Source organism: Salarias fasciatus, chromosome 11 (genome assembly GCF_902148845.1).
Source record: "Salarias fasciatus chromosome 11, fSalaFa1.1, whole genome shotgun sequence".
NCBI classification, from domain to species: Eukaryota; Metazoa; Chordata; class Actinopteri; order Blenniiformes; family Blenniidae; genus Salarias; species Salarias fasciatus.
In genome coordinates this window covers 5866925-5886212 of record NC_043755.1, presented here as the reverse complement: position 1 = coordinate 5886212, position 19288 = coordinate 5866925, and the positions used below count along the sequence as shown (strand labels likewise).

The following is a 19288-nucleotide window of genomic DNA, read 5'->3' as shown; positions in this document are numbered from 1 at the left end:
TCAGTACTGGTATGGTGAACAATCTTTACTATTTCTTCCCATGGAAAAGTCTCTACCTGGAAAGTCTTCAGTTGTGTATTTATTTTACTTTTTTTTATCGCTTATGGATCTAAATGATCTCAATCGCTGTTACAAACATCATCGATAATTTTCAACTGATCTGGATTGCTATCAGTGAGTCTTTTACTCTTCATGTTGTTGAATTTTAACAGATTTATTTAATAATATTGTCCAGTCTGCTAACTTGAATCACTTTTAGAAGGAAACAGACTTTATTAAACAGTCAATTTAGCAGAAGGGTGGATGTGTTCAGAGGTCCCAGCCTAATATTCCTAAACTGGATTTTAACAATGAAATATGAGATATTATATGTGCACAGTGTCAGCAAAATGGCAGCACAGACACACAATTATGAACATCTATGAAAGGAAATACTTCAACGTCCCTCAAGTGCAGGTTGTGTTGGTTCAGGCTCGGCTGTGACAGTTTCCAAAAGGTGTTCATTACCTTTACACTGTTTGCATGAGATAATTTAATTCTGCTGATATTTGCATCATAAATATGAATAAATCATAAAGAATAGAGTCATCCATTGCAGATACAATTCAAAATATGGACAAAAGTGTCCCAATAAAAAGTGAACATCACGAGCTTCATGAAGTTACTACTGACTGCAGGGCCACAGAATCAGATTTGGTAATATTTCATTGCACCGGATGGGTTTCTTGTCTAACTATAATACATAAAATACACTTTATTTTCATAACTTCAGGTCTTAAATATTCATTGTTGTGTGAGATACAAGCATTTCCCTGACAGATCCATGCATGTGTAAAGGCTGCAGTGATTTATGAAACTACTGTGGCACCGAAGATATTAATCGTACACATCAGCGTCAAATCAGACACTGAACAAAAAAAAATAATAATTTGCATATAATGGCTTTGAGCAAGATGAAGCAATCAACTGGTGGATGGCCAGTGAGTCTTGCAGATGGGGGAACTGGAAAGGGGGGGCGGTGGGGGGGTTTCGACAGCCACAGATCCAGCGCGAGGCTTCATGTGATGGAATTGATCTGAGTGTAACTGAAGGTTTGATGTGGCACAGTTTAGAATAAGATGCTGCTAAGACCATGTCCAGTATTGAACCGAAATCGTCGACAAACATTCCTTTAGCTGAATCACTGTTTTTCTTTCTCTGTGCACAGAAATATTATTCAGCTGTGCTGAATGCCATTGATGTGTTTGCCTGGGAAATGCAGCTATTTGAAAGAAGCACCTCCAGGAAGATCTCTTTTTTTTTTCTTTTTTTTTTTGTTACCTTTCCTCTTGCCGCATCACTTGACACTTCTTTGCATGAGCACATGATAAAAGCGACATCTGAGAGTCATGACAAGCGCAACAGAAAGCAGCATAACAGACAGGCATGTGCAAACTGTAAGCCCACGCAACTGTACAAAGAATACACACGAACAAACACAGACCAGTGTTGGAAAAAAAATAGAAGTTAAAAATACGAATGTGAGTGCTGAAGCAGGCCAGTGGAGTAAAGTTTGGCAGTTTTGTGTCGTCTACCAGTCTGAGTAATGCAAGCACTGGCAGAGTGGAGGAAGAGGCAAGAGCAACAATGACAGTATTTCGACTGCACTTCGACCGCAGTCCTGCAACAGACGTTCAATCAAAACACACTCAGGGAGCACAGACAGCGCTTACAAGAGAAATCACACTGGAGACTTCAAAAATTGCAATAATATTTTGGGGGAGAAAAAGTTTTCTGCTTTGGACAAAAAAAAAAAAAAAAAAAAAATCTGGGAGCCAGTAAAACACTATTTTGGAGCAACCGTGATTTGATTTATTAAATGTTCATTAACTTCCAGTAATATCATGGTTCACACAACCCTCTGCGGCTGCAACAAGCCGTGCTAATGCTGGACAACCTTCAGCAGCAGTCTGCAGTGTTTCAGTTAGCTAAGCCGGGTGCTCCCAGGCTCTAGGTAATGGTGCAGTCATTGTAAAGAGAACATTAAATATTCAGGGAGAGCCAACAGCGTGGATGTGCATAATAGGCAGATACAGCCGTCTTATCCTCAGTGTGCGTGCGTGCGTGCGTGCGTGCGTGTGCACGCACGCTCACACACATACACGTGCCCAATAGAGTTTATGCAGAACAGTCTAAGTATGCATCGTGTATCCTCATGTGCACGCACATGCAAATGTTTGTGTGTAAGCTTTAAAAACATGTGTCCGTGTATGCGCGCTTGCGTACATGCATGCGTGTGTGTGTGCATGAGTGTGGGCGGGTTTTGTACCCCGGTTTCGCACAGAGTGGAAGGACCAGCGCAGGATCGTCTAATTGAAAGGGATTTGAGGGATATGGCAGGAGTCAGCATGTTACGACACGCTGCGACTGGACTCTGGTGGGCTGTTAAAACCAGCAGGAGGCTGAGAACCACCAGTGTGTGTATTTGTCTGCGTTTGCGAACGTGTGCATGTGTGTGTGTGCGACTGCACGTGTGTGCACATGCGTGCATTTCTATTTGAATTTGTGTGGTGTCTGTGATTACGGCCGGTGGTGGAATGTATCTTGTGAGCACGACGTGTGTGTCTTCATACATGCGCTGTGTGGCATAGAGGGCTGGAGTGTGCGGCTGAGAAAATGAGCATCGCTTTCTGCTCTGACACTGACTGGAATAAAATCCCGGCGCATTAAAGGGAAAGCGTCTCCAACAGGTGACAAGGCTTCGCATTAAGGATTCCTGAAGAAACCACAGTTTTACAGAATATGCATGACATGCAGGGGATACTGGCGCTCGGCAGACGCAGCTACCTCGACTCAAACTCGCAAAATGATGGTGAGTTTATCTCCAGATGGTGATGACACCCTTCAGCACGTTGTAAATCTACATTTTATTCTAACCGTTAAGAAGGAAGGAAATAAGAACAAGCTGGAACTATCGATCATAACCACACTAGGGACATTGCTTTCTATAAATGGGCAAAGAATGAAATGTGCGAGTACGTACCACTGCAGGAAAGAGATTATTTTCAACTTTGACTAAGGGATGGGTTCATATTTTTTAAGTTAGTCCAAACAACTTTCACACCAAGATGTAATTTGTGAAGAAGCTGGGCTTTCTCACCGCAACATGAATTGTTCTTTAAAATTTTCTGAAAAATAATGAGTGTTCACATCGATGGACAATCTGGGGAAACCAGTCAGCCTCAAATGATTGTTCTTTCAAGATCCTTTGGAGGAAACCATCGCACCCAGAGAAAACTCACGCACGCACAGGGATAACATGCAAACTCCATACAGAAGGACTTCCCAGTCCAACCAGGACTCAAACCCAAGAGGCCAGCGTGTGATATATTGACCAGTTCAGGTCCATAGAAGAGTCAAAGCACCTGGCGTAAAGTAAAAACCTCGAACTCACACACCTCTGATAGTGCTTTTTATACCCCATAAATCTCAGCAGCCATTAACAGTGACTTTACTTAATTTGGAAGTCTTCAAGAAGTCCAACAAAACATAATGTACCTCTTAGCTTGTGATGTACTGAGTGTAAGGAGTGAAATCATAGACTTTATACTGTGACATTGACAGTTAATGTCTGAGGGGTGACAGTTTGGTTTCACTTTGATTTTGGAACACAGATTTTTGTAGTTTTCGTCCAATCTGCTGAAGCAGAGGGTTTGAGAACGATTTCCAACATGACAGAAAAAGTGGAAGCTCGTCCTGGGCAACTGCGAGTACTTGTGAGGAGGCCTTAAATCCCCAGCGCACACACACACACACACACACACACACACACACACTGAGAGGTAAAATTACAGTCAAGTATATAAGACCTTCATTTAAACTTTAGAAATTGAAAAAATATTTGCATATTTGTAGATCTTTTCATTTATTATTTATTTTTTGTTTGTTTTGTCGGTGCACAGGAATCCTTCTGAGGATTTTTACAACATGAATAACTTTTTGTTAGGGGAGGAAAACCATATCAAACAAAAATAATGATTCAAAGTATTTTTTTGTTCATTTTGAAATACGTCTGAATAGAAGAGGAACAGTCTATGTCATTCTCCAGTGTGAAAATGAAATCCAAAGTTCAACCTATCATAATGTGAGGCTTAATTTGAGTAAGCCAAGTCGCGTGCACGTCTTCCAGAGTTGGTTTTTGTGTGCAAATCCCTCTTTGTGTTACTGTCCCACAATGCAGCACATAAACAAGGAAGCACAAAAGAGAGCTAAAGAGTCAGAGGCTGTAGAGAACATCTATTTATTAATAACTCAGATTGCAGAAAGCATTGTTGACCCTCTCATTTTGAAAATGATTAATTTTAGGGGCGGCTGGTGGAGCGGGTTGCTGGCTGTTCGATGCCTCGTCTCGCCGTGTTCATGTGTCAAAGCGTTTTAAAGGACACAGAATCTCATGTTTTTCCCAATGGTGTGTGAGTTCCTCACATGACAGCTGTCGCCACTGGTAGCATGTGAATGGATGAATGCGGCGGTTCATGTAAAGTGTGTTTAAGCTTTGCTGTAAAGCCCATTAACTACGTGTTTTGATTTGTGACTCCGGCTTGTCAAAATTATGCGATGAGTGCTTCTTTCCTATTTTTTCCAAGATAACTTCAACCCTCAATATCTGGCAGTTCTTGAATAACAGTGTGTGTTTCTGACAGTGCTGAAAAGCCCATGCTGGAAATGTGTTGACGGGTGAATATTTGTGATTGAACAGTCATACTGCAGGAGTCACAGAGGGACGGCCGTAATGATCAGTGTTTGTGGGGAAAAAAACCAAATACTTCTGATATTGAATTTTTTTCTAGATAACATGAAGAGTCAACGAGTTATGAGAAGTAAGCGTTCCAAGACCCGTCAGCGGCAACAAGATAGGAATACAATTTAACGGTTAGCTTCACCTTAAAATGGACTTTTGCAAAAAACAGTAGAAGTGGGTTTTTTTATTCCTTATGTTGGCACAGAAACACCAGGAAAGCAAGATCACAATCAATACTCTCCTATAGTGTATTCTTTATATACTAGACTTTGTGAATATTGCATCAGCTCATCTTAGATTTGAACCTTTCTTCAGATCCTTTTTTCTTCCTTCAAAAAACCGACCCACCTCAATTTCCAAGAGACTATCCCAAAGACCTCAAAATTTCTGTTCACATGAAATCAAGGGAAAAGGCAGCAAAAGCCCTCATTTCAGAGGCAGCACACCAAATATCTGAATTTAAAATAGAAGACCTACAGAAAAGCAAGAAAGGCGCAAACCAGGAGCAGTCAAACGGTCAGCAGCATCTCCGCTGAGCCTTGGGCACCGGCAGCCACAGTGAACTTTACATGAACATGAACCTGTGCGACCCTCGAGTCTCCGCTGTCAGGACCATCTCTGATTAGAGATGCCCATGCAGCACGGATGTGGTCTTCATGCTCACATGGTGAGATCAAGGCTACAAAAGTGCTTGAATAAGCATAAACGCACTCCGGGGTCTGTTGCTGGAGGCGTCTGATCTTTTTGTCTCACAGAGGACAAAACTACAAGGTCTCAAGTCTCCAGCGGAATGTCTGATGCAGAAAAACTAAATCAAGTGCAATCAAATCTCCAAATGCAAATAAAAGCAACAGCTCTCTTGTTCTTACATCTTCCCATCCGCGTCCAGGCGTCCAGGAGATGACGTCCAGGAAGGGGTTGGCCAGGTATCCGTCACCGTTGAAGGAGTAGTCCCGACCACCGAGTGTGATGTTGCTGAAATACCTGCAGCGTTGTCGAATGGAGACGGCTCACGTTAAGGGGGTGACGGAAAGCGCATTACATTAGCAAAACGAATGAGCATTTTACATTAAGGATATGAGGAGAGCAGAAACAGAAATGTTGAGGTTTTTTTGTATTTTGATGCAACACAACGTCTGCCCTGCTCTCCTTCCACTTGAAACTAAATCACAGCACCTCTGTGGTGTCAGTCAAGGCCTGTCTGTTAATCAAATACAGACAAATGATCAGACACGTCGAATTGCCAGGATCTTTGAAATCAAACAACTGCTGCTCCGTGCATCGGCTGAGAGCTCGATGTTTGTCGGATAATCACACAGGACAGGCCTTCATATCGTCTCCTTATGTCAGCGTGCCGACTTCAAAACAAAGCCTGAAAGCTCCTCTGACAGAGAGCTTCAGATGTAGCAGCAGCTTGTAGTTGCAGACAGTGAACAGCAGGTAGCAGTGCAAAAAAAAAAAAAAAAAGAAAAAGAAAAATTTAGACTCTTTCTCCCCTCTTGTTCCTGGATATAATTCATAATCAAAGAGAATCCATTAATCATTGCTTGATAACTGTCAGACTGTTTGTGCTGAGGATCACTTTAAAAAATTACTGCAAATAAAGTCATTAATTACATGTTCAGCTCATTTGCGTGTTCAGACCAAACTTAAGAGAGGAGAGTCTCTAAACCACCTCTGGTGGGATGTTGCTCTGTACACGGAGAAGGAAAATGACTGGTGTTACAAATGGACCGAGCCGGGAACGAGAGCTACTCTGGCTACCTGTTAGAGTGTGCTGTTGTGTGTTTGCACAGCCTACGAGGAATATATTAAAGCCAGCTCATTAATATACATGAGACATGGTCCGCTTGCTACAGATGCTGGGGTAATTTTGCCAACTCACAACTACACGCACCGGCAACATCTATTTTACATGGATGATAGCCAGCTCCAAATTCAGATATCCCCTCTGCGCCTGCTCTCTGACACTGACTCCACAAACTCCTCCCGTACAGCTTCCAACTCATCCTGGCTCCAAACCAAACCTCCTTTCATAGAAAGCACCTTGCTCAGTCTCTATTTCTGCTGCTTCCCACTTGACATATTGTGTCTGGAGTCTGCCAGCTGCCTTCTACTCACAATCCCACGAAATATTTCCCCTCCTTCCCTTCCTTCCTTCCTTCCTTCCCCCTCTCACCTCATCCTGCCTCGCAGTCTCTGCGTCTGATTGGCATCCGTCATGCAGTTGGTGACAAAGTTTGGCCCTCCCGTGGTTCCGTATTCCTTGCGCATCGCCACTGCCCCATGAGTCAGCACAGACACACCCCGAGCGATCCTTCGGCGAGGCTCATCCCTCCAGCCCTGGGGCCGTACGGCAAACAAAGCCCGGGGCAGGCTCTCCATGCCCAAACCTGAGAGAGCTGGCCCCACGGCGAACCACATGTGCGAGGCGCCGGCCTGACCCGCTGCCCAGGCGGCTCGGAAAACCATCTCGGCCTCTTCCTGGGAGCAGTACAGCAAACGAACCTGGAGGACAGCAGGAAGGCAGGGAGGGAACAGGGACGAGGGGAGACACACACACACACACACATACACACTAGTGAGATAAGGAGGGGAACGGGGAGACGTGGAGAGAGACAGAGGGTGGGAGAAGTAAGGGGAGAAAGACAGAGCTGGAGAAGAGGTGCACCTGAACAGGAGGGGAAGGGAGGAAGTTAAAAAAAACAAACAAACAAACAAACAAACAAACAAGAATGCTGGGAGAGGAGAGAAGAGAGATAAGTATAAGCTGACATGATAATGTTGAAGTCGGGCAAGTGAGAAGCAGATACCCCAGAAAGATGGAAGCACCGCCGCATGAGATGTGTGCTAAACTAGGAGGTGCAGGAAGGCAATGGAGGTCAGCGCTTAATGAGCCTGGGCCTGATGAAACAAGCTACAGTTATGAATAATGAAAACAAGGGTAAAACAAGAAAGGGAAAATGAAATATCTGTAAGTGGTGGAGCGGCGATACGGTGAGGGAGAGGCAGGGAGTTTGCAGCAGGAGGGAGGGGTGGCAGTTAAAGACCAAACACACCTGAGGGAAAACAAAGGATAATAGGTTAAACTCTAACATATGTTATCAAAAGCAGGGCGAAGCAAAGATCTGAAGACAACAGGAGAGAAAAGGGGTGTAAAATGAGTGGATGGGGAGCGAGTAGTCTGTAAGAAGGAAAACAGAACAGTCACTCCGTAGAGATCAGAAAGAAGAGGTGGGGGAATAGTGGGAAAAGAGCAAAGGATGACATGTTCTGGTGAAATCAGGGCCTGGAGAGAAAAGAGGTATTTGTGAAAGAGGTAGATTGATTGAGGAGAGCTGGAGAGAAAATAATATCCAAAAGAGAGAAAGGCGACACAGAAAGACAACAGTGACATCGGGTGAGCTCTCCGCTGTAGATGCTGAAGTGAGGAGGATTCAAACGAGAAGGGAAAGGTGTATAAATTGACCAAAAGGGTTTTAAGGGGTTTTAGGGAGAACGGAAAAAAAAAGAAGAAAAGGAATTGACATGAGGAGATGGAGCTAAGCAGAAAAAGGGAGAAAGAGACGGCGAGGTTAAATGCTGACAAACAACCTTAAAAATAATAAAAAAAAGAAGAGGTGGAACATTTTGCATAAAAGACAAACACGAAAGATGACAGAGTGTAGAAGACACTGAGGCGAAGTGAAGGACAAAAAGGAAGAAAGAAGACAACTATTTCATGCAGCGAGGGGGGTGGGGGTGGGGGTGGGGGGGGGGGGGGGGGGGGCAGGAAAACAGACTGAAAGCACATTTTGAGAATTGTGCCTTCATTGAATTTTGAACTGTAATGGCTTGGCAAAACAATCCTGCCTGTATGCCAATAAACCTCCAGTGAATTAGCCAGGGAGTGAGAGTGACAGAGGGGGTGGAGGAGAAGGAAGAGGAGGGGGAGGAGGGATGAGGGAGGAAGGTGGTGATGGGGGGGGGGGGTTCTGAATTCAGGAGGCAAGGAGAGAATCGGAGTTATAAACAGACACACTATCTAAAGATGGGAAATGGAGAGAGAGAGAGAGAGAGAGAGAGAGAGAGAGAAAGAACATAAAACACAAAGAGCAAGAAAGAGAGAGCAGGAGAAATACTGACGAGGCAGAAGCTGGAAGAGGAATGAAGCAAAAAACAGACAGTGAGACAGTTAAGTAGGAATTGACCCAGAGACCTGCAACGGGCCATCTACAATGAGGACGACATTACCATAAAAGAACTGCAGAGAGAGGGAGAGAGAGAGGGAGGGAGAGAGAGAGAGAGAGGGAGAGAGAGTATATAATGCCAACACACACGGCATCACAAAGCAATTACAAGCAGTTATTAGAGAAAAGCAAAAAGAAGAGAGATGTTGCGAGAAGCAGGGAGGTTAAAAAGCAAGCTCTTCGAATAAGCAACGTGCTGCAGGCAATATATTATATTAACAGTGACACAAGCGGAGTGGAGTCTGAGAAATCCAATACACATGCACACGCTTAAAGACAACCCACAAACACAAATACACACACACGGGCAGAGCTCTAGTGGCCATGCTGGGACATTAGTGATGACATTGAGCCCCAGACGACACCGAGCCAGCGGAGAGCAGCGAGTCTGCAGCCGGGAAGAGACGTGCAGCGAGAGGGATGGACAAATGGACTGAAGGAATGAAAAATAGCCACACAGACATGGAGGTGAAAAGCAAAGCAGCAGAGGAGAGTAAGCTTGTCTCCAGGCAAAGAAACGCAGGGGGGGGGGGGAGGCAGAGTAAGGGGAGAGGGAGGGATGGGGGAGTGGAAGGTAAAAGAACACATACATAAGTGAAAAATTGAACAGGAAGATCATGAGGGTCAAAAGAGAGATTTAAAGGAGGCGGATGGGGTAAGAACAATGATAAATGATGGGCTGGAAGAGGAAGATGATGAGAAGAAGCAAAAGCAAAGGACACGTAAGTAAAACATGTTTAAAACGGAAGAACGAGCAAACGTATGAGAAAAAAGGAACCAAACATTCGTGGTGCAAGAAGTGCTTTTCATTCTGTTGAGACTTGTTAATGAAACTAATTCAGAGGCACAAAGATGCATTTGGACTCACTTTACCGCATTATGTACTGCTAAAATGAAATGACATTCAAGTTAATTGAGAGACGAGTTAGACAATGACAAAAAGGCGAGCTCCATGTTTCAAAATTAATTCATGAATTAGGTTGATGATCATAAGAAACTGTCGAGGGATAATAGTTTATTGGCTGGAGTAAATATTCCAATAATCTGTGATCCATCATCAAACCATCGGACAACAAACCAGCTCTCTGTGAGCATGAGGGAACCGGTTGACCTACCTGGATCACAACAGAAACAAAGTGTGACACGCAGAATTTCGTCTTTTTCTGAGGTTTTGTATGTGTATGAATTTGACTATCACCAGTTCTCCTTATTGGAGGCCATCTGCGTCAGTCAGACATGCCTGGCTGGTAAAGAAAACGCCCAACTGTTGGCTAATTGTAATGGTGAATGCATAAGTGAGTATGATATCTTCTTAAAAAGAGAAAACTGCAACTGGAGTAATCCTGTCACGCCGTCTTTAAAGGGTGTTTTTTTCGAGCCTTAAAGCTCATTATTCAGAAGCAGTAAAAAAAAACCCAGGTGGGTATCAAAGACAATGCTACACAGCAGCCAGGCAATGAACAGGTTGGCTGGAGGTTGTAGTTTGAGTGTTGAATTCGTAATGAGGGGAAGAGAGGAACAGAGGGATAGAGGAGAGAGGGGGGAGAGAGAGATGGAGGGGCAGAGGGAGAGACGAAGAAGGAAGGAAAAAGCTGGGAAGCCACCTGTCAGAAAGGGGGCCCCCAATGATAGTCGCTGCACTTCCTCCCCTTTCCTCCCCCTTTCCCCCCTCCCTCCCCCCTGTCTCACCTGCGCCTCGTTCTCCTTCAGCAGCCTGCGCGTGCGCGCCAACCCGGGGTCGTCGGTCACGTTCAGGATCACCACGCTCTTCTTCTCCCAGCCGATGAACGAGCCGTCCGTCAGGCCCTCCACCACGGACAGGAAGTCCTGGTAGCCATGGTGACGGGTGGACACCACAGAAAAGGCGGTCCAATCATACTCCTCCAGCACCTCAAAGATGACCTCTAATTGCAGTGCAGTGGAGGAGCTGAACTGGAGAAAGATGGAACCTGATTCCTGATTTGTGGAAGAGAGCAGCGGATGTGGTTAAACATCTCACAGGACAAACTGATCCTCTGAGTCTAAACTGCAGCAACTTCACTGTGGGAGAGTAACAAACAACACTGTCACCGCAAAGAACTACAACGCTATGGACCGCTCCGTCTTTATGCAACAACACGGAAGCATCACGGGGCTGGAAGTTTTTATGGAGCAGCAGCTTTCGTGCAGCCACGGGGCTGTAACAGCTTGGGTTGTTGCACAAAGTCTCCTATGACATGCAAAAGGGAGTGTTTCTGAAAGTCTGTTCAGGGGCTACATCTTCAAAGAAAGTTCATCAAAGTGCTACAGTTTAATTCCTCAAGAGTGAATGGTTAAGATTGTTATTTGTAAGCACAAATGCATTGCGTTTTTAAACACTCCCCCCCCCCCTCCCAACTACCCTTTGGTGATGAAATGTAGCACTTGCTTTCTCTGACGCGCACACATTCACATCACACACGTACAGTATATGTGCACAGGCCCTCACACACTCTAATACACACCGGCGTCTGCTCAATGCCTTCCTCCCAGGGACATCAGAGGCAGCATGACGGCCCCAGTTGGTGCCATTTACCGATCAAACACTGCAGAGTTTCTGCAGATCAGTGACCCTGACCTTCAGCTTCCTCCCCATCCCACCGGCACTTCCCCAAACCTTTTCTCCACGCAGAGGAGGCACGGCATTGTGGCATTGTGACACTGTGAGTCGTTAGGGCATTCTAAGCAGCTCTCCCTCTTCACTGAACTCAGCAGTTGCATCAATACACGTTGCATCAGTGTAGCGCTAATTATTTTAATTAATTTTCTCATGTCTACAGTTCCTGCTTATTTTGCTGGTAACATTTGGTTGCTAGGATTCACAGGTCTTGAGTTATTTATGCTCCTGTTTAAGGTGAGAGAAAGCTTGAGAACACTCCGCCTGCATTCTGCCTTCTGTTTTGAACTTTAATTTGTCTTGAACTTGAATTTAAAAGTCCTGAATTAATAAGCAAAACATACTGCTGAAGCACAGTATTTACTTAAAAAAAAAAAAAGCAAATTTAGAGTGTGACGTAATATAAAGTTAATCAAGTTCAATACATATCGCCGGAGCAGGAAGCTGTCCCTCTTCAGGCTATATTTCAGTGTCTACCTGACTGATTGCAATGCTACTGCAATACTTTTTGCAGTATCCCAACAATTAGCAATAAAATATTTCATTAAGTTTATGAGGGAGTACGACATCGAGCCACATTTGTTCCTTTGCATGAGATTATACATGAGTGCATGAGTAACTTTGACCAGTTGTGAGATGAAAATAGATTTTGCACACACTAATCTCACCATATCTGAATCCTAAAATTTTGGACACAATATTATTTCCATTAACATGTAAATATGTGCGATTCAAATTCAGATGATCAACATTTCAGAGGACTGGTAGGGCTGGTTGATTGGTAGGCTGAAGGAATGGTTCAACACCCTCCTTCTTCTTTCCTCCTCTCCAATTTGTTCTTAGGTAATTTCATTTTCCAGGTTTAGGCTGAAAATACACATTTTGAGATCACACTGATCTTTTTGAGCATTCCAGTTGTCTCTGAGCCAATATAACATTTACAACATCTCAAACGCTTGGCCGGTTTTTATTAACAGTACCTGAGTTTAACGACTCCTGAAGCTTATCGTCTTATTGCAAGTTTTTCACTGGCCAGTCGGTCTGCAGTCGTTGGCCGTGTGCCACAGTAATTATGCATGCCTCAACCTTAACCCTATATACAGCGTCTTGGATGGATCACATATGTTAATAAATAAATGGGCATCGATTTATGATCATGCAGGATTCAGCATCGAGGACACCGGTGTGACAAAGGACCGCTGCATCTTTTGTTTACGTTTCATATTCATCCTTTCTCTTGATTTCTAAATTTAGGAGACGGTTGTTGCATGACCCGATTCTTTAACATTGTCAGTTCACAATTAAATATTTGGGACATTGTGCACATGTATTTTTTAGACTTGCGCCTCAATCTATCACTCAACACACACACGCCCACACACACCTCCTGCTCATTCTCTCACCCCCATCCCAACCTCCCTCCTCCTACCTGTGGCATCCTCCCCAGCCCCGCTCCCCCTCCTACAGCCACTATGGGCAGTCCTGTTTGCGCAGAGACAAACTCCAGCATGGGGGCCAAAGGTCCCCAGGCTGTGGGTGGGGGCCTCTCCTCTTCGTAAACCAAACCCTGCAGGGGCCGCGCCGCCAGCAGCTCACACAGCTGGGACAGCACCGTCTTTGGACTGCTGTCGTTCACCTTTGGCGACGGGGAAAGAGAGACAGACAGACAGAGGAGTAATAACTCACGAGGGCAGGGTGTCTTCACTCGTGTCATGCATGTGTTAAGTGTGTGTAGTATGCATGACATGCCTGATTAACTATACAAGCCTGCGGTTAAAGAGCAGAGCCAGACGCCCCTCGTTCAACGAGGCCTACACACGGCGGCAGCGCACTGCCCGTTCGGTTGAAATAATGAGCGAGTATAAATAATGGATGGTCATTGTTATTCCCCTTCTTCAACTTAGGCGCAACGGGCACAATAGGTGAAGGAGACTGTGTCCCTAACCTGTAGCCAGATGACGTTAGCAGAGCCCCACTGGGTGACCACACTCTCCCCCAGGGAGCCGTGTACCCGGCCGAAGCCGGGGTAGAGCACCCTTCCCCCGGGCCCCGCCACCGCCGCCTCTGCCTGCACAGTGGCACCGGCGTGGATCACGGCGATGTTGAAGTTCATCATGGCCCCTGCGTCACGCTCCCGCGAGCTCGGCCGGAGCAGGAGGTGGGGGGAGGCGTCCACCAGACCTGCCCACTCTGCCAGGACCAATAGGAGAGAGAGAGTAGGTATGGCGACCATGGCAACCTGCCGAGGGGGGGAGGCAGATATATATCGCACTAAGAGAGGGTGCCTGAAAGAAAGAGAGACAGCAAGGAGAGGAAAAAGAAGGCGAAGAAGAAGAGGGAAGAGCAAAAGAGGAGAACAAGTTAGACTTTGGTGTTTGTTTTCTACAACAGCCACTACAGAGGATATCAAATGAGAGAGAAAAAGAAGGGCAACAGAAGAAGGATGGAGCAAAAAGTCCAGAAAAAGAGGGAGCGACAGGCGGCAAAAGGAGAAAGAAACTGACAGATCGAAACTGATCAGATATTGAATACAGGCAAGACTGCATAACAAATTCTGAATCCAATCATGGGGCAATAAAAGTTAGCTCTGGCTGGAGAGAACAGTGGACGCGGAATACGAAATGCAGCGGGAGAAACAATGGAGAGATGAAAAAGAAAAGCAAAAGAGAGGGAGAGAGGAGATGAAATGGGTGTTATGAAGCTGCGTGCTGAGAAGGAACAATATGAGGAAAAATAGAAACCGGCCGTTAGTGGAGAGAAGGGTGAGAGGGAGAGAGAGTTAATAGCAGACGGAGACAAAGATGGGGGCGGAGGTGGTTATTGTGCTGCATGAATGATAACAACAATTAAGATCACTGTAAACACACTCGCCCTCACACAAACGCCTCCACGCACAGACACACGCATGCATGCGAGTGTTGGGATGTACACAAAACACTCGCAAGATAAATTCCGGGCTGCACTGTGCCCGCGGAGCAGCTTAATGATAGAGAAATATGAGGGTTAATGCAGAGCGTACAAACATGCACGCACACATCCATACAAACAGCGCGACACCGAAAGATAATGACTACCTGGGAGATAGCAGGGTTAATATTTGAGACGCACACACACACACACACACACACACACACACACACACACATGGACACACACACACACACACACACACACACACACACACACACACCACATCATTTTCAATTTACTTCTGGAGCCAACTGCCCTCCCTCCCCTTTCTCCATCTCCTTCTCACTTTCTCCCGGCTCCCTCTCATGCTCCGTCTTTTCATATTCACCATCTCTTCTCCCAATTTTCATGGCTTCAGGTACCAAACACAATTGCATTGATTAACAGGGGCCTGCTGACACAATATTCCCTCTAAAGTCACTCTGCTTCTGTGCGTCTCTATTTCCTGCTTCCTCCGCTCAATGTTTTCCTCTCTGTTTTCATCCCGCTCTCGTCTCTTTGTCACAGTCTGTCAATTCTGTGACCCTGATCAGTCTTTTGGATAGAGGAGGAAGGCGGCAAAGAAAAGAGCACAAACAAGATGAAAGAGTGACAAGATGAAGGAAAGATCGAGAGCAAACACGAGTGAAAGCTGTGAAATTAGTAGTAATGAAAAGTACTGTAAATACGGCCAGGACGCACGACTTCAGACGGACTGAATGAGGGTGAGGATGGAGGCTGGGTGGAGCTGCAGGACATGAGGAGGTCGGAAATGGCATAAAATATGGCGGGAGAGACGCAGGAAAAGAAATATTGATCGCCGTGATGCGTATACGTGTTTGGCCTAAACAAATACCGCGTCGAACGTCCCGCTTTGAGTGGCAGGGCTCTGGGTCTGTGTGCATGTGTGTGTCGAAGGGAAGGGGAGGAAATAACAGGAGGATGGGAAGAGAGAGAGAGAGAGAGAGGGAGAGCTGGGGAGTGATATGGCGAATGAGAGAGGCAGATGGATACAGGTAAGGAAAAAAAAAGATGGAGGTGTGGTGAGATGGGGAGCGACAGACTTGTTAGTAGGAAAGAAGGACGAGGAGAATGTAATAATGAAGGGGAGACGGAGAAAAACAGCTTTGTTGTTTTGTTTTTTGGGGCTTTTTTTTAAGGCGAGAAAGATGTGGCAGGGAGGAGCAGACAGGACAGACACTGGAGTACAGAGAGAGATGAAACTGGAGGAATACCTGATATCATTTGGCGGAGATGTATTCTGCAGAGCTGAGCTCTGAGACATTAACTGCTCGGCCTGTCACAAGTATTTCACTCTCGTGAGGTGTTTACTTCGCTCCACTCTGACCGGCGTGTGCCATTCTAACCACAGCGAGGCTCTCTGGAAGAGTGTGTTACGACGTACAGTATCCACTCGTATCTGCAGGCAACTCTGCCTGTTATCAAGTGTGCCTCTGCAACGCCGCAATGAAGCGTGCTACAATAAAGCAAAGAAAATTGCAATCAAATCCTCATCTAAATATATCTTACTATGTTGTTCGTTATGTGCTCCAATTTGTGAAATTCTGCAAACAGAATAATAAAAAGGCGTGCAGTGAGAGAGAGGGAGGGAGAGAGAAAGAGGGAGAGAGAGAGAGAGAGAGATTACAGTTTCATTTGATTTGCTACCATAAATGAATCTTTTGTTGAAATGCAAATGTTCACATTTTAGTATATTTTTCTCCTTCTCGCTTTAAGAACGATCCTCTGCAGTATTCAGAACCTCTTCTAATTCTGTGGTGTGTAGTGCAAATATATTTGGTAAGAGACTGCCTACAACCCAGGGTGATGTTTTAAATGGGATCAATTAGTGAAAACGGCGGATGGATTTCAGATTGTCCTGAGCAGGGCTGCAGGAAAGGATTCAGTTATTGAAGTCTAAACAGTCAATTTCTTTAAGAAAAAAAAAAAAAAAGAAAGAAAGAAAGAAAAAGCTTTGTGCCTTATTAACGACACTTCCAGCATCTTGTTTAGCTAAGATTTGTGCATCTTCAGCGAGACAATAAAAATTCAAATGCATTCTGCTCTTGAAAGAAAAAGAAACAAACTTGAAAAAAATTTGAATTTGAAAGCCTTTCGAGTCTTGTAAAAGTGCTTTCTTTGATGATTTTTAAGGATGTTGAAAGTTTGATTTAATCACGGTGCATGTAGCTTCAATCAGCATCTCCTGTCTGAATCATTATATCATCACTTCCATTAAAAGTTTCAGTATTGTCCATTCTTGATCCCTCAATTTGTCAATCATTGTAATAAGCAGATTACTGGATCCACAACATAATTATTTTTTCCCACTGAGCTTCTTCAGTTTGTCTTTTTTAAACAAAGAGAGTGGCATTTCATTGCGGCACAGAAGCCAGTAAATATACCAGTGACTGTTAGAAGCAAACTAAAAACACCTTCAGGAATGTTTACAGAGCGCTTAAGAGCAGGAATATTCCCCGGCTGACAGAGACAGCTAATCAAGAAGATGATAGTGAAAACATTCACACAGGCGAGTCGCTCGCCTCTTACTATTCCAAAATTGCCAGCCAGCGCTTTACAATCAAAACAGATCTTATCATGCCTCTGCTTAAACATTTGATTTACTCCCTACAATTCCAAATCATCGCATATGGGAACGGAAGACGAGTGCGGACAAAGACTCCTTCACTCATCTGAAAAAAGGCAACAGCACACCTTCATTTGTGTAGAAATATTGATACCTGTCTGAAGATTTCTCTAGAAGTCAATTATGCTGCTCTATCATTAGCAAAAGTAGAAAAGTGCAGACATTTATTTTAAAGGTAAAAAATACATACAATTCTTGAAAAAAAATATATCTGGGAAGGTTTGACATGTGCAGATATAATGAGATTGATCCAGAATAAAGGTTTCAATACAAGATATTATAAATACTATGGAATAACTGACAGTAATTTCCAGATGGTGTCTTTCATCAGGTAAACCTGTAATGTTTTCCCCATTATATAATTATCCAGACAGAGTAAAACACACTCACAGATATATCTACATAACCGAAGGGACACTGGCAGAACCACATTTGTCCAGACCAGGACAATTATGTTGTGTAGTAAGCGTGTCTCAAATCTTTACATTCAGCACGCAAGTTTTCCGTTAAATGCTTTGAGGGGGAAAAGAATCTCGGTAAAACCAATAAACTCAGGTCAGCAAACTGCATTAAAACAGTTAAGAAACACACCGGCTGAACCACAAACCACATTACTGGTGTTTGTGCCGGCAGTTGACTTTTTAACGGTAGAAAAAGGCTTCTAAATTACAAAATCTAAAATTGATCAACGCGAATCACAACAAACAAACAACAGATTGAAAGCTACACGTTTGTTAGTAAAGACTTGAGTACGTGTGAATGTTGTATCATTCATTTATTTCAGCCACAAATTATTAAATAAATTGTATAAATAATTTTCTATACCCAGCAGTTCTGTATGTAAATCAATATTATTACCACTTAAAACTTAATATTGGAAATGTATTATATATTGTATTACACAACTGTACTGCATGACTGAAGTAAGTTCAAAGCTGGAAAATAGACACTGACGTAAACCTAAGGATGATTAGACAAACAGGTAAGGCTATTATAAACAATAACTACCAATAGTTTCAAATAGTGAAAGGTTATTTTGAAAGACAGGAAGTGCATCGATGTGCTTCTGTGCATCACAAACGGTACCCTGGCTTGACTTCATGCCTTCTCCAAGCCCGACTTTCCTCCTCCGTATTACAGCATCTATCACATCAAGTTGTTCACCGCAGGGGCTGAAACAAGCAACCGACCAGTTTTCAGCAGGTAAAAAGAACAGGTATTTATGTTAAAATCTGGGGAGTATAAGTAAACCACTGCCAGTGAAATAAATGCGGCCATACAAAACCGATACCTGGAAAATCTGCTTAATTACAGCGACAGAGTGTTTGCACTTCTCACCTCTGAAAATAGGTTTGCAGTTTTTTTGTAGCTGGAGGCATATCAACCACCCTGACAGCATATACTTCCCCCGTAACATCTCTGTTATTCCCGCAACCACCAAAGAGACCAAAAACTTGTATAGCCTCTGAGCACAAAACGAAATTGATTCCTGGTGTCAAAGTGATGGTAAGGAAACATTCATAATGTTTGAGAGTATCAGATCACCTCCTCCCTCCCTTCTGCCGCACAAGCCCGAGCTGCAGCGAGCGCCTGTGGTGACTGTGGAAGAGTGCGTCCCGGGAGAGGAGGTAAGTCAGCTGCTGGCAGCCACGGCTCTCCGAGCCCTCTTTACACCGAACTCCAGCGCAGGCGGCGTGCCAGACCCTGTGCTGCATCGGATCTGCTGGGGAAAGTGTGAATGGTGGAAGGGGGCTGCTGGAGTCTGGAGAGCCGAGTTGCGGAAGCGCAGTGTTCGGCGCGGCGCGCGGCCCACGTCGAGGCTCTTGCTGCTTCATTCCATGCTGTCATGCAGAGTAATGGACCTGCTCCCCGCTGCCTATATGGCACGAGCTGCAGTGAATCAGCCCGGCCACTTCTCCACAGCCAACACAAAGCTTCTGAAATACATGCAGCCTAATACATAGCCCTCTGTAGGAAAACTGCAACGTCTTAACCTGAGATCACGTTGAAAACACAGAAGGGAAAAAAAAAAAAAACCTAACTCTATC

General features: G+C 44.5%; 1 protein-coding gene across 1 annotated transcript in view; it reads right to left on the bottom strand.

Annotated features, from left to right (window-relative positions):
• Positions 1–19288, bottom strand: part of grin2db (glutamate receptor, ionotropic, N-methyl D-aspartate 2D, b) — a 50824-nt gene that overhangs the window by 18918 nt on the left and 12618 nt on the right. The window contains exons 2-6 of the mRNA XM_030102321.1: positions 13590–13929; positions 13074–13280; positions 10699–10965; positions 6960–7288; positions 5650–5764 (exon numbers count right to left, since the gene is read on the bottom strand). Of these exons, the coding sequence (XP_029958181.1) occupies positions 5650–5764; positions 6960–7288; positions 10699–10965; positions 13074–13280; positions 13590–13877 (1206 nt within the window). The 5' untranslated portion in view covers positions 13878–13929. The remainder of the gene's footprint in view (positions 1–5649; positions 5765–6959; positions 7289–10698; positions 10966–13073; positions 13281–13589; positions 13930–19288) is intronic.